General features: G+C 38.1%; 1 protein-coding gene across 2 annotated transcripts in view; it reads right to left on the minus strand.

Moving 5' to 3' along the window:
• The window catches only part of DOK6 (docking protein 6), a 252,760-nt gene that overhangs the window by 76,727 nt on the left and 159,286 nt on the right, over positions 1–16,747 (minus strand). For both annotated transcript variants that reach the window (XM_074576550.1, XM_074576549.1), the window contains exon 5: positions 16,543–16,732. In XM_074576550.1, the coding sequence (XP_074432651.1) occupies positions 16,543–16,732 (190 nt within the window). The remainder of the gene's footprint in view (positions 1–16,542; positions 16,733–16,747) is intronic.

Consider the following 16,747-nt stretch of genomic DNA (forward strand, 5'->3'; position numbering starts at 1 on the left):
GCCCTAAAGTCACTGTTATGTTTGGGACTACTCCTTGCCCAGGGTGTTGCAGATGGAAATCCTCTTAGATGATACTCACTAGAGTCTGAATTCATTCTGAACACAATGTGACACAATTCTGAACCTACCCATGTTCTCTCAGGAAGTAACGAGTTTTGTAAGAAGAAGGCATCTGCCAGTTAACAGATGTTAGCACAGTAACAGCCAAGGAACTCATATGCATAGGTATAATTGTTGATTTTACTTCATCTTTGAGGAACTTGGGGTGCTCAAAGGCTATGACACGGGACACTATTGTAGACGTGCCAACAATATTTGGAGTAATTGATCATACTTAATCTAAAAGTTAAGCTAAAAAGAATTAATAAAAATGAGTTTTGCATCTGCACATGCCAACAAATACGATAATAAGAATTTAACATAGGACCACATTTGAAAAGATCTGCAAGAGGATTTGTCCTATAATGCCTCAATAACCTCTCATCCATGTATTGAATGCTGTTGGAAACGCGCTGCCCCTACCAGCACTCAGACAGACACTGTGTTTGTGCCGTTGATCTCCTGCCCAGGAAACAGATATTTCCCGCATTTTGATCAAAGTATAAGAACATAGCCACCTAAGGAGAGGAGGTAAAATTTCTGGAGGGCTGAACAGGAGTGAATTAACACAATTAACATTTTTTGATGGACAAATAATATCAAGACAATAGAGGTAAAAATTATTAAGGAACTAACAGAGAGCCAGGTTTAGAAGCACAGAACCAAGAAAAAAAAGCTAATTAGTCACACTTAATTATAATGTGTATTTAAAACATCTGTTTTACCAGTTTATGGAAAATTAATGCTGCGTTCTCTCTTTTTAAAAGCAGGACACACAAAGTGCAAAGAAATGATGAAGAGAACACACTGCGCACTCTATGTTGAGGAGTTTGAATTTTTGACTACTTCAAAATGGAGCATTTCAAGTGTTCCCCACCTCCCCTCCCCTTTTAAATGCACCATCAATAATACTTTTGGCCACTTAAAGCATTTGCCACTCTCTGAAACTTTCAGTACGCTATGACTTTATCGTGATGGGCATTTAAGCACTGCTGTCCTCTTTCAATGTCACTCTCCATCTTCAAGGTATGAGAGCTACTGCTTTGACCACTGTGGCCACACAGGAATTTTCAGAAAGTCATATGCAAATATTATGGGCACGTAGGGTTAGTTCAGAGACACTCACCATGCTATGTACATACACTAATGAGTAATTAACATATGCTAATGATATCCAAGGACTCATCAACACTAATCTCAAAACTGGCAGATTGTCAACTCCAGTTTGGGAGCAGCCTGCCACAGCAGCAACCCCTGGGACAGAGAAAAGCACCAGAGATGAGACAAGGCAGGGAACTGTTTAAAAGAAAACCTGTATTTCTCAGGTGCTGACAGTAACAACAGTAGAACTCAGCTGAAGGCCACGTTTCTGGTCTGAACTTTAACTAGAGATGCATACAGACACAAGCGGTCAAATAATGCCTTCGGTGGTAAACTGGATGGGCAATAATAACATCAAAAAATAATTACAGAAAACGTACAGCCTCCACCACAAGTATAAAACGTTCATTGAACTTCCACCAATTTTCTACACCTGGTATTTACTTTAGAGAGGAAACATGCCTTCCCTCCCACTTGCTTCAACTTTTCATCTTTGATATAAGCCAGACAGAAGTGAAGTAGACAGATTTTCCCTGTTCTCTCAATAGCGAACAGCAGCAATTCTCTTATGGATCAAACAGCTCTCACTGCATTCACCTGGCATCTCTGACTCCAACTCTGTGTGTTAGTGCTTCCAGCAGTGGGAAAACTCTCTATAAGGACTTCTCATTAGCCTGATAGCTCAAATCAATTGTAGTCTGTGTGCAGCTAAGTAGCAACTTGATAAGGGCCTGAGAACACGCAAAATACTTTTTTGTAAAATTCTACTACATAAAAGACAACACTCCTTTCAATTACACAAGGAAATAGGCAGAAAAAGGTACAAGTGGATAAAAGAAGTGTAAATCCGAAGAAACAAACAGAGAGTCCTGCAAAAGAAAATCATCTCAAAGATTCAAATATATCAAATCATGCAGAAAAAGGACAGAAAAAGCATACAAAAGTATGAAAATTAAGCAGAAAGCAGTATTTATTTTATAGTTACATACTTGGGCTCCCTGCATATTTTCTTAGAATATCTCATACCTCATATAATCTTCTTTCTAAAACTTCAAGGGATGCAACAGCTAACCATTTTCTGATGTTCTGATAAATGTGTATTTCCACCTCTGATTAACAGCAATCAGTTATGCTGATTAGGTTCTCTTAGTTGAATATCTGCTATGACTGCTGTGTGAAACTACTGATGCCGTACTGGATAAAGACATGTTTCATCCTATCTTTAGTGAGGATATTGCTTAAAACAAAAAGGTTTAAGTAAGAATGTCAAGAACTGTCACCATTGTAGGTATGTGTCACCATCTATTCTGGGCAAATATTCCCTCAGACCAGTTTTCTGCATAGCACAAGATGCTACTAATTGGCAAGAAACACACCTTGGCAAGTCCACCAGAAAAGTGGAAAAACAAAGACTGCAAAACAAATTTGGGATAGTAGAATCTAAAAGTATGATATGCATCTTCTTTAATGCATAAAATTTTTAAGCACAGCATGCCAGCTCTCTTCCCAGGGAACTCGAGCCATTGTTAGAAAGCAAAATGAAAAAAGCCATCGTCCTTTGCTGTGAAAAAACACCGACAAGCTACATTTACACTGGAGCTTACTCCTCTAGTTCAATATTTCAGAGTTAAGGCTTCTACACTGCCTTAGTAATATTTTTATAAGAAATTTATAACAACCATGGAACTGCTCTGAACACTGGTATGTGTCAGTCCCTTCTCTCCATGATTTTGTATGCCAGGTTTAAAAAAATCCATGAACTATAGATGCAATACCTCCTGGCTTCATCAAACATTTATATGTACCTATCCAAAAGGGAAGCACTATAGGTGTCAGAAGAGAAGGGGTGAAAATGCCTTATGTGCAGAATGATACATAATGGATATTCATGGTTCTCGTGCAGCAAAAGGTGACCATGCCTTCCCCGGACATTTACACGTAATAGCTTGGGCATGTCTGTGGCCATTTCATGTATGACATTAAAATCATTTTGAGTATGCTAGGCAACATTTTAAAAAGTTTTTTTTTAATTATTTCCCCATTTTTTCACTCTGGAATACTCATGCTGTAGGTATCCTTCATAACATAGACAGAATATTAGTCTCAAGATAAATGCTAATATACATTTCTATTTCTGTGTATTACTATTTCTGCTCTAATTTCTCTGATGGTCCTTTTTACCAGCTATTTGACACTACTTCCACATGCACTGAACACTTTTTTCTTGGCTGCTCTCCATTTCATCTGCGCTTCTAAGGCCGAGAGCTAATTATACTCATCTTTCTTTTTTTTTTTTTTTCTCTCTGAGAAATTGGTCCAATGGAGCTTAAAGAAGCCTTCCATAAAAAGGCAAAGTACCTGGGAAATAAAATATTTGAGATAGTGTTGTTAACATCTGTTAATGACAGGCACTTATCCTGGCCAGCCTCTTCTTGCAACTTTTTGCTTGGATCTTCCACACTTTCTGATTAGATGTTGCTCCTAAAATGCTACACGTACTCCAAAAGCTGCTACAGTGTTCCACCAGAAAACCACCTACCTTTCGCTTTTACTCAGAAGCCCCCCCTATCTATTTTTGTCATATCAGCCTATGTATTTCATCACCACATTCCTATCTCCTCCTATTCCATGTGCTTAGCCCATTCTGTCCCCCCCCCAATAAACCTTCCCTCCAATTTTCACCAATCCTTTCAGTTTGAGTTTCACCACTCCCTTGAGTGGACCCGGCTGGTCCACTTGCCGTCCGATGTGTGTGCAAAACAGCTTCAGCACACTCACACCCTGGTCCTGCCCAGACCAGTGTTGATTTGCATCGCTGCTGTCACTCTTTATTCTCTGGTGGCAGTGACAGTACTCTTATCTAAGTAAGTCACCAGAAAGATAGATGAACCAACCTGTTCTTTCATTAAATAAAGGTTTGGCACCCTCAGTCATCATCTGAAAGAACTTCAGGGTTTTCCACTGAATCATCACCTAGACTATAAAGTTTTCTGCCCTTCAATCCCATTCCTGACAGTAAATGATACTTATGGTCAGACAGTTTCAATTTTTATGAGTTTTTAAATACTGCATACTAATAAAAGCAGTTTTGCAATAAGTGATAATTTTTATTTACTTTTGTAGTCAGCTTCATGGAATTTCAGCCGTAATAGCACACTTTTGAGGAAAATAAAATCTCTCCTGCCATTTAGCACAAAATGTTGTTTTCAAAAAGTGTATCAGGGATCATTTAAAGTAACATTTTAAAGGAGAGATATTTTCCAAGTTGGACAGAGAATTAAAAAAAATAATAATTAAAATGTGAAAATCTGTTCTGTTGCACTGGTTCAAGAAAGCCATGTGAGTGCGATGTTATATTTGACTTTTTGGCCACTGACAGGATAATCAAGTAGATGAAACATCTCGGTGAATTATAGCACTGTACTGAGTTTTATTCCATAAAGTCAGAAAGATCAAACGATGTTTGGAGCTGCTGAGACTGAGGGATTCCATTAGATGCTGCCTCTCCCTCCTCTCTTTCTAATAAGATGGAAGCTTTTTAGAAAATATGTGACAAATGACTACTCACAGCAGAAATAAATCACACACCACAGAGTACAGCATTATTAATAGTCCAATAATAGTAATAACTTACCGTGATAGCAAAGAAGTACTATTAGGAGGGACACAGTAGCTAATAGCATTTCCTCTAACAGGGGCTAAGGGACAAACCTTCCTTCAGTACCTTATAAATAAGCGGAAGATTAAAGAAGCCTGCTGGACCAGTCAAGAACGCCTCAAAAATAGCCCGACTTTTCCAGAATGCTACTGAGCAAGCACCTTCTGTAAAGTGCTCTCCATCTCCCTTATGTGACAATATTTTGATAGTTTTTAGTTAATTTAAATTAGAGTGAGAGGACATTTAGTTGCAATAAAAGACTTGAGGGGGGCATAATATATGATAACGCTAAGAGGGCTGTGACATGGTTTTCAATTATTAGACTTGTTTTCCCCTTAGCAAAATGCTTTGTGAAAACAAAACCTGAAATTTATCACGTGGATTTGTATTCAGTCAGCATATCCCATCACTATATAAAAAATTAAAGGAATTACTCATGAATGGCCAATTTGATAGTTCTTTCAGGTCTTCCTATTTAGTTACATACCCATTTTGGGAAGAACACATTTTATATTATTTTATGTGTGTCTTTACACATATTTGTGTGTGTGTATATCTGCCTTAGTAGCAAATATTCTCAAAAAGTAACTTGGATTTCATTAAGGGTGGAGCTGTTGAGAAGTGGTAAAGAATCCGTATAAGAGTTTTTTAGCATGTTTTAAAGGTTTGAACCAAAATATCCTAGGTATTCTCTGGTTTTTATGGCCATAAGATTAAAAAAAAAAAAGAAAAAGATCATTTTCACACAAAAAGCAAATAAAGGCAAACTACTCACTAATTTACTTTCAAAATGATTTTCTTGTGTTTGTTTACCTATAGCTTTTTACTGAAGATTTTTTTTCTAATTAATAACATAATTAATGAAATCAATAATTAATTAAAGTCAGTGGATGAAAATATTCTTTACCCTTATGATTATTTGTTGAGTTTTGCATCCAAGATTTGTAAAAAACTACAGCAATATGAAAAATAATTATTAAAACATTAGTAACCTCCACAGTTACTCAGATATTCCAACACAGTCCTGGGTGCACTGAAATCACATACATAAGTATGCTTGGAAACATGTATATATAATATACAGATATATATAAAGCCCTGTTGGTAATGGCATTCAACTTACTAATGAAAAGCCAGAATACAGCTACTGAAAAAAAACAACCACCATGGAAATTTCCACACTAGAGTTTCTGCTCTCACACTATGACTATATCCAGAATACAGAATTACTTCTGGAACTGCTATACATCTCTGACTGACAGTAAAGGCCAAAACGACTCTATTGACCTCTTTTGGAAGCAAAGAAGTTACTGGGTACTCTCATCCTCCAGAAAAGCTACGTTTTAGTACAGTTAAACAAAAAGATGACAATAAATATTTTAGAAATGAGTTTGTGCCTTTGTGAGAGCAATGAATTAACACTATCTGAAAGAACAGGGGGAATTAGGCAGATATGAGGCAAACCTTCCAAGACCAGCCTGCTAAAGCAGCTTTCTAAGCTCACAAGTAGCAACTGGCAGTCATGCTATACTCAACTTGATTCCACTATAATCAAGTCCCAAGACAGAGAAAAATAAAACTTCCATTGCAGTTTTTCACATGTGACGTACAAGAGACAACTGTTCAGACACTAAAATGACCTTTAGAATAAACACGTGTGCCAACTGAAGCGGAGGAATCACAGTTCCTGACAACAACTGAAGCCCACAAATATTTAAAACCGTGCTTCTGCAACGCTCCGTGTGTGTATGTGCAAACCAGGTTTGCACAGGTTCCTACATATTCATGAACAAGGCTCTTTTGTTGTGCAAATTCCAGCCTTTGCATTTTGATTACTTCCTTCTACGTTTGTACAGTACACAGCCTCAGCATAGAGGATACTTCAAACCTCCTCCTCAATCGATGAAACTACATTCATACGCTTTGGAGAAAAGGAGGATTTATTTGTGCTTAGGATTCTTCCTGGTTCTCTGTGCAAAACGTGGCCTTCTGTATTGCCCTTTGTGAAGTGTTTAACACTCTCATACTGTCTGTATAGACAATTAGGTGCCCAGTTTCAGCATTTTTAATTAGCTTATGCAAATAGGCTTGCTGAGGGAGAGATGCAACAGTATTTAAGTGCTAAAATAGACACTCTGGCTCTTATGGTAAAATGTATCCATATCAAAAATGAAGGGCATTACAAAATTTATTAGCATTTTGTACATATGAGTTTCTGAGTTTTGCCGTTGATTTTTATTTTAAACGGGGCTTTTTTATTGTTTTACTTTCCAAATCTGAGATATTCCAGTCCTCCTGTATTTTGAGGTAGAAGGTTAAATGTTATTATGACTCTTGGGGAGAGAAGGACCTGGTGCTGGGGCATCCCAAGACATTCACAAGTGCCATATAAGATTAATTTTTGCTATTGCCCACTGTGGAATTCAAAAGTTAAAACGTAGAGTTGAAACAATAAGTGCGTCCTAATGGGATTAAGAATGTATGAGTTATTTTGTCTGCTTCTTCTCCACTCATAGATTACACAGCAATAACTTCATTAGTCATATTCAGCATCAGGAATATCAATCTAACAATGCACGCTTACAGCTTACAGCAGAGAAATGTATGACAAAGGGACAATTAGAATATGGTAAGTAAACATAAAATCTTCTGGGCTCAAGCATGGATGTAAAGCCATCTGAAAGCAAAGTGGCAGCTGGTCTCAAAATATTTTAAAACAAGCACTATTTTGATTATGACATACAACCGAGTTACGAAGGGAGAAGGCAAACTGTGCACTTCAACCGAAGGGCACAGTTCATGTTGTCTCAGGATCATCAGAAGGAACATAATATACTGTCTGCTAATACATTAGGCAAACACAATACCGTTCCTAGCGATTTCATTAAAAAGCGTTGTAACATTTGCATTATACCAATGATATTGGATATCTAGTGATCACCTGAAAACTCGCGCTGCACGCTCTGGGTTGTAAAATATGCAAATACAAGCCGCTTCTACAAATACCACAGAGATTATGGCTTTCCTTCTGAGCTGTATGTTTTTTTGTGTTAACTGGACAAGCTTTAGGTAACTATTTTCCTAATTGCATATGTTTCATTTAGTGCAAATTCATAAGGAAATTTATTTTTTAGACAATGGTGAATTAATGAATTAGTGATATGCTCATTCCTATCAATTTAGTATTTATATATTTGTTCATTACTATTCTACACAACTTCATCTGCGGAGCTTGCTTCTCTGTCCTAGCAGTCACTGGCTTCCCAATCCATTTGTGAAAAAATTACAGCTTAATAAAGGCGACTTTATTCTGCCGATAGATTGTCTTTTTTGAGAAGTCATTGTTTTTCTCATCAAAATTAGGGTTTTTGCAGCAAAGTGGAATGGCTCAGGCATTCTTTGTCAGTTGGGGAAAGTGTTTTGTAGGTGTGTATATGATGGCTGAATTGTCAAAACAGAGACTAAAAAAAGCAGCAGATTTTAGAAAATGGAGTAGAAATTTAGGATAAAGAAGCTTGTATGTAATCCCTTTTCTCTGTTTGCCATATTAGGTTATACTGTGGAGAATTTCATTGTATGTGAGTTTTGGTGGAATACGTTCTGGCTTACCAACACTGGAGCAGTCTGAGAGGAGCCTTGGCAGAGAGAAAATGCAATGAGCACTTTATAAATCACTTACAATGAGCTATATTAGTTTCCGCTAGTAAAAGAGTTCTTAGATTAGGTACCATGATCTAAACCAGAGTAAGAGTCCTGTAGATGAGTTAAACACACAGCTCCTTTTTAACTAGGGTTTAAGTGAATCAGATGACTAACACAGAACTTATTCCAGGTCAAGAATTTGGCAGGAGGCAAATTCAGAGTTGGAATAAAGTTGGAACGGAAAAAAACTAGGAATGGAACTACAATTACAACACAGTATAACCTTGGCATTGCTAAATACCAGGAACTAATTAAACCTTTTCAGTGGTAAAAATGCCACTTCTCCTAAAATTAGAAAGAAATCATTACTTCGAAGTCATTACGAAGAAACAAGGAGCTGGATATATGCAAGTGATTCCTGTTTCTTTTTTTAGAGTTATTTTTGGATTTTAGCAATAGATACTGCTTGGGAAAAGAATACAAGAAAGAAAAGAAGAGGCAGTGAGAAAACAGATAAAACAAAACCACAGAAAATTCATGTCCGGTAATTAGACTTTTTGAAAATATTAGGAAGGTGTAAAAGAAGAAAAAGACCCTAACAAACTTAACTATTAAGTGTTGTATAGCTCTGAGGTAATCTTTATGTGGAATGATGAATCTATTTACTGCAGCTGCACATGAGTGCATTGTGCTGCTCAACCCAAAATGACTTACAAATTCTGTGACAGGCTTATGATTTATAACATGGCTTCACTAAGGGAAAATTGTGCCTGACAAATATGGTGGCCTTCTATGATGGGCTTATAGTGTTGGTGGAAAAAGGAAAAGGAACTGATGTCATCTACCTTGACTTGTTTAAAGCATTTGACACAATGTTTTTTGGGGGGGTTAGAACTAGATGATCTTTAAGGTCCCTTCTAACCTGAACCATTCTATGATTCTGTGATTTGTGACACTGTCCCACACAACATCCTTAACTCTAAATTGGTGAAATATGGATTTGACAGAGGGACCACTCGGTAGATAAGGAATTGGCTGGATAGTAGCACACAGAGCTCTGGTCAGTGTCAAATGGTGAGTAGTGATGAGTGGCCTCCAACATAAGAAGGACATGGACCTGCTGGAGTGAGTCCAGAGAAGAGCCATGAAGATGATCAGAGGGCTGGAGCACCTCTCCTATGACGACAGACCGACAGAGTTGGGTTTGTTCAGCCTGGAGAAAAGAAGGCTCTGGGGAGACCTCATAGCGGCCTTCCAGTACTTAAAGGGGGCCTACGGGAAAGCTGGAGAGGGACTTTTACAAGGACATGCCGTGACAGGACAAGATGTAATGGCTTTAAACTGAAAGAGGGTAGATTTAGATTAGATATTGGGAAGAAATTCTCAATAGAGAATTTCTCTATTGAGAACAAAGAAAGATCAGAGAACAAAAATCTCTGAGGATGATGAGACCGTGGTACAGGTTGCTCAGAGAAGTTGTGTATGCCCCATCCCTGGAAGTGTTCAAGGCCAGGCTGGATGAGGCTTGGAGCAACCTGGTCTAGTGGAAGGTGTCCCTGCCCATGGCAGGGGGGTTGGACCTAGATGATCTTTAAGGTCCCTTCCACACCAAACCATTCTATGATTCTGTGAAACTTTATCTGCAATTTAGATAATCCACCAGAGATCAGGAACTGAATGCTTCTCTTCAGGGAGGTATAGAACTGAGTTGATATGTACATCGGTGTATGAAGTCCCAGAACAACTGTCTCATGAGGCACATACATAGGGGGCCTCTCCCCACATAATGGAAAAAGAGGATATTTCCTCTAACTTAATGGTTAATTGACTAATACATTTCACATTAAACACCAAAAATTGCCACAGAGGACTGACAGAAAAATGAAAGATTTCAGTCAGTTGTAGTGCCTGAAGCAAACACTGAACTTTCTGCTTCAGATAACCCTAGCATCTGTGTATCTACCACTGAGAAAATTAGTATCTCAGTCTTGGGTTGCACAAAGGGAAGAAAAAAATCCAAGAAATTCTCATGTCACCACTGTACAATGCCTGAGCTTAATATTTTCTCAACCAAAGAAACAGATTCCAGATCTTAGAAGTGACAGAAAATACCACATTTCATTAGATTTTCTCTGATGAAGAAGAAAACAAAATCAAAGGCAAATAAAGAAGGAATAGTTTAGTGTGGTTCAAAGGGTCTTTCTGAATGCACAGCACAAATAAATTTGGAAATACTTTAAATTTCAATGTCTTGTCTACAAAATAGTAGAAAATATATTTCAGAAAAAGGAGTGTGTCATGGATTTGTGGCTCCTTCTGTTCTCAAAACTCCAATAACATACCTACCGTCTCCACCTCTCTACTCAGCTGGAAACTTAACAGTATTTGACAAAGTGTGGCTGGGGCTTCCACAGCCCCCTTATTGTATTTTCTCACCTTGCTTAACTTGACTTTAGCTTGACTTTGGCTTTTTTTTTTGGATACTTCTGGCCAGCACTTAATTGATGTGACCAGACAGCTTCCATACATAGAAAATATTGTTTAATGTAAATGGCAGAATTGCAGAAAAAAAAAAAGAAAGAAAATTTCAAAAGGAACAGAGTCATATGTGTTTACTCTTCTCAGTGCTTCCCCCCAAGAGATGACAAACAATTCCAAATTCTTAGGAGTCTCCTCATGCTCCTAAAAAGGTGCCTTAGCCAGCTTCTTTTGCTAAAAGGAAAGCTTGGACAACTGCCTTTTGCAGTTTCCAGAGAGTGAAGTTAAAACATTGTTTATGGCCTTTGTTATGGATTGTTTGGTTTATAACATCAGCAAGATGAATCCTGTAACTTTGGCAGGAGTCTGAAAACAGTGTCTTCACACCTGATCTGGGCCATGAGATATTTCATCTGTACCTGTTTTATTACTTTTCTGGCATGTTTATTAGATTGCATGCAGTTGTGTAAAATGGACTTCTGCAAGGCATTTGACACTGTCCCACACAGCATCCTTGTCTCTAAATTGTAGAAATATGGATTTGACAGAGGGACCACTCGGTAGATAAGGAATTAGCTGCGTAGTCACACTCAGAGAGTTGTGGTCAACGTCTTGTTGTCCAAATGGCGAGCAGTGATGAGTGGCATTTCTCAGGGGTCGGTACTGGAACTACTGTTGTTCAACATCTTTGTCGGCCACATGGACAGTGGGATTGAGTGCATCCTCAGCAGGTTTGCCGATGACACCAAGCTGTGTGGTGAGGTCAACATGCTGGAGGGAAGGGATGCCATCCAGAGGGACCTGGACAGGCTTCAGAGGTGGGCCCATACCAACCTCATGAAGTTCAACCAGGCCAAGTGCAAGATCCTGCACATGGGTCAGGGCAATCCCAAGCACAAAGTCAGGCTGGGCAGAGAATGGCTTGAGAGCAGCCTTGAGGAGAAGGACTTGGGGGTGATGGTGAATGAGAAGCTCAACATGAGCCAGCAATGTGTGCTTGCAGCCCAGAAAACCAACTGTATCGTGGTCTGCATCAAAAGAAGCACAGCCAGCAGGTCCAGGGAGGTGATTCAGCCGCTCTGCTCCTCTGTCGTGAGACCCCACCTGGAGGAATGCATCCAGCCCTGTGACCTCCAACATAAGAAGGACACGGGCCTGTTGGAGCGAGTCTAGAGGAGCGCCATGAAGACGATCAGAGGGCTGGAGCACCTCTCCTATGAAGACAGGCTGACAGAGTTGGGTTTGTTCAGCCTGGAGAAAAGAATGCTCTGGGGAGACCTCATAGCAGCCTTCCAGTACTTAAAGGGGGCCTACAGGAAAGATGGGAGGGACTTTTTATGAGGGAGTGTAGTGATAGGACAAGGGGCAATGGTTTTAAACTGAAAGAGGTTAGATTTAATTAGATATTGGGAAGAAATTCTTTACTCTGAGGATGATGAGACAGTGGTACAGGTTTGCTCAGAGAAGTTGTGGAAGCCTCATCCCTGGAAGTGTTCAAGGCCAGGCTGGATGGGGCTTGGAGCAATCTGGTCTAGTGGAAGGTGTCCCTGCCCACAGCACGGGGGTTGGACCTAGATGATCTTTAAGGTCCCTTCCAACTCAAACCATTCTATGATTCTATGATTCTATAATTAATTAATCCAGTGCAAATTTACAGTACCTTTATCTGGACAGTTACGTGGGCAGTTCTACAAGGAGCACGCTTCCCATTTCAGGGACTTAAATCAGAGACAGTCAAGGACTAATGTTCACATTAGTAGAGAGATGGGGGCTGACCTCTTCTCCCTGGTGACAAGTGATAGGATGAGAGGGAACGGGTTCAAGTTACGTCAGGGGAGGTTTAGATTGGATATTAGGAAACATTTTTTCACTGAAAGGGTTATTAAACATTGGAATAGGCTGCCCAGGGAGGTGGTGGATTCACCATCCCTGGAGGTGTTTAAAAAAAGGGTAGATGGGGCACTTAGGGACATGGTTTAGAAGTGGCTTTTGTCAGGGTAGGTTAATGGTTGGACTCGATGATCTTAAAGGTCCCTTCCAACCTCAGCAATTGTATGATTCTATGATTCTATGATTCATGGAGCAGCAGTTCCAAAAGTTTGAAGAGAAATAAATGCATTCATGCAGACCAACTGCATTCTTAGGCATAGTGTCTCCAACATATTCAATACTCAATGCAAATGGCGTGTTGGAACACATTACGCAGGTCGATAAATTAAGGAAATCCTGTTGACTCATTGATGATTCAACATTAAAACTCCCCAAGCCAATCTGAAGTTGATCGGGTGGAACGCCTGGCTCCTGGAAAAGTAAATGCTAGGCTCCTACTTTCGGTGCTCTGAATTACTGTGGGATCCTTTTACTGCGTTAGATGCACAGTATTAATCAGTACAAAGCTATTGTACTGACTAATGGAATTGTGAATTATTGTTTTCTGATCGGTGCATAGATTGCATGGGATTAGCCCTAATCAGGTGCTTTAACTAATGAGAATCTCTCCATCCAGCATCAAATCAAACCACACAAAACCATGCTTCTGCTGAAATCTCAGCAGAGTTTCGATAGGGAAGAACAGAGATTAAGTAAATCACTGTGCAAGAAATATTTATTTTCATTGGTTCACTAAATATTATAAAATAAGGACAGGTCTAACTTCATAGGTAGTGCAAAGACACATATTTACGAATTACAATTCAGTGCAAAACTAAACAGAATAAACTGGCAGTTTAAAAGAATCTGTGTTTGTTCCTCCCATATTTTAGACATCCTCCCAATCGTGCAGTTATTACATTTCATTAGATAAGTGAACAGTAGTTTTGTACATCTGAGTCCATATTACATTTAAATGCAAAGCAATATATTTATTAAAAGATAAATTTAGCTGTCTGAAAGCTTAATTTTATCCATTTATTTTATCATAGTATCTCTGTGAATATGTCCATTTATTTTAATGGGAGGGATTTATTTTCTGGACCATAGAAATACCGAAACTAAGCATGGCTAATAGAAAAAACTGAGCTTTTAATGTTCATGCAAACCACATACACATATAATTGCATAGCTGCTAAAACTCAGTAAAAAATAAGAACCTATTTAAAAATATTTCCTTTAAAGCAATTGTCTACGTTTAATATTTAGGCCTTAGGGAAAAATTAAAGCAACAACACTTTTACTGTGTAACATTCTCATAAAACATGGATGAGCGCTTCACTTCTGATAATACAGCTTGCATCAGGAATTTACTGTATTAAGGTACTAGCAAATCAAGTGACAACGAAAATCTTGTTCAGAAAGATGAGAAAGATGCTGATTAAAAAATAAAAATAAAAACCCAAACAAATCAGCAACAGATTTGAAAATGAGCATTAGTGTTGCCCTATGCAGTCTTCAGATGTTATTGAAGATACTGACTTTTCCCTAGTCCTACTTTTTACCTCTACATTTTTCTGCCAGTCTAAATCTAGTCTTTACGCATTTCCAAATCAGACGGATAAAGCACTCCCAAGTGAGCAAAAGGGAGGAATCAGATCAAAGACAATAAAGCATGACAAATAAAGGCAGAGCTAGCTCATAATAATAAAATACAGGAAAACAATCCACTTTTTATCAGGTTGAATGGTCCATGGATTGTAGGGGAAGATGATATTCAGATACTAGTATGGAATTAAAATACGGTAGGAGGCCTGAAAAAGCAGAGAGATAAACCTCACATTTTACTTGAATATACACAATCACTATACATAGTTTGTTAGTATTGATGTGCCGTAGATAAAAATAGAGTACAGAAAGTAAGTATCTTGTAAAAAAAAGAAAATAATTTCACTATGATATAGAATGACTTTTTTCATAACTAAAACGCTGTAGTGAATTACATACTTACACTTTGAGACATGTATAAGAAATCAACTTCAAGTGATTAATCCAAATTAGTTTCAGCAGCTTAATTTTAGCTAACAACGATTCCCATTTCCAAAGATAGTTTCCTTCAGAATCAATTAAAAGAAGCGTGCCCACTCACAGACAGATACACTACTCTGAATAAGCAACCTTTAGTAAGTCTTCAGTTGTTGCCTTTTTATGCAAAAATTACTGCTTCCACTTTAATAAAATGCATAGTTGCAAATACAAATTTAGCCAAAGAGTCAGATGACTGGCTATTCACAAAGAATGGGATAAAGCTAAATCCTAGAGGTTTTGTTTCTTTGTTTATTTGCTTACTTGTTTGTTTTTTCCCAGAATAATATGGTGTGTTTCAGGCACTGTTTTTGGCATTTACTTGCTTTCTGGTGTTGCGTAGGTATGCTGCTTGAACTAGTTTTACACGAGGCAGTTTGATGCTTAGGGGAAGGAATGATTTAGGAAATCATTCTTGCTAACATTGTGTATTTGAATGAGCTCCACATCTTAATCTTTGAAAATAAATTGAAACATGGATCAGCCATTGCTAATTTTTAGTTAAACAATATTAAAAAAAAAAAAAGTAACGATGTCTTCATGATTTGGAATAGTCAAGTCATCACAGAAAAGTAGCAAAGCACTAAAATGCTCTGCTGACATCAGTCTGAATATACAAAGTTACGAGTTCAGTGGTAACTCCCATCTATAAGAAACTGCAAAGGAGTTTGGTCATTACCTCCTTAGGCTGCAGGGTTCATTTGATCCATGTTTTTGTTTGTGATCACCAACTGTACTTTTGTGAGTATTTGTTAATAATATTGATTAAGTAAATACATATCAAAATGCATATAAAGATTTTTAACAAGGCAGTGTGGCTAACCCAAGAGAGTAGAAACACCTGTAATTTCACAGATCGCTTCGGAAAATTCAGGCTCAGTGTAAGGGAGAATAACAAACTCAGAAAAGTCTAGAACCATTAAATACAAGATGAAACATCACCAAATACAGAGATAAACACAGAATTATTTCTGCGCAGAAACGCAGAAAAGGCAGTGGACCTAACAGCAAGATAGGAAATGCATTAAAAAGATATGAAAGGGAGGCAAAACAGAGCTCCACGGACATTTAAAACTGATCTGAGGATGGAAATTGCAATGAGGATTAAAACGGCAGGCAGAAAAAAGAACTAGCCTTTTATAGGTTCACAATATTCTCTGTACTCCTGCTTGTAATTATACTGTAGGGTGCCAATCACTCATCAAGAACATCCGAAAAGAGTAATATCTACCATAACGGAAGTTATTCCATTGATATTGTGTGATGAGCCTTTTCCATGATCCAGAATTAATTTCTTCTACATCAAAAGTACTCAAATTATACCATACTAGTGTTTAAGGACAGTGAGATTCATAAACCTTAAGAGCAGCAATTCAACCACAGTTAAACAAAAGTCAGAGAAATCTTAAGCTCATTTTAAATATAAAATATATTAATGTTTATTTCAAACACTGGGTTGAATATATTGAAAAGTAATATTCAACAAATGGAAGTCTATGGAGAGGCCATGTATTCCGCCATTTGTTATAGTAAGAGGCTAATCTAACTTATCAGACTACTCAAAAATCACTTCTTATTTCTTCTTCTTGCTGTTTCTCCTTAGCTCTTACCTTCCAGACTCAAATGTGAACCATGTTGAATCACGTCCGTATCTCCTCAAAGAGCTCAGAGGCCACATGACCAGCTTGACCTTGGCATTGTGGATGTCCCAGAGATAGATGTTTTCATGTGTGATCTGCATTGTACATTCCCCATAGATATCTAAATTTGGTGTAGGCATAAGATATACATTGAATCGTTCTGCAAAAAAACACA

Source organism: Larus michahellis, chromosome 2 (genome assembly GCF_964199755.1).
Source record: "Larus michahellis chromosome 2, bLarMic1.1, whole genome shotgun sequence".
Classification (NCBI taxonomy): domain Eukaryota; kingdom Metazoa; phylum Chordata; class Aves; order Charadriiformes; family Laridae; genus Larus; species Larus michahellis.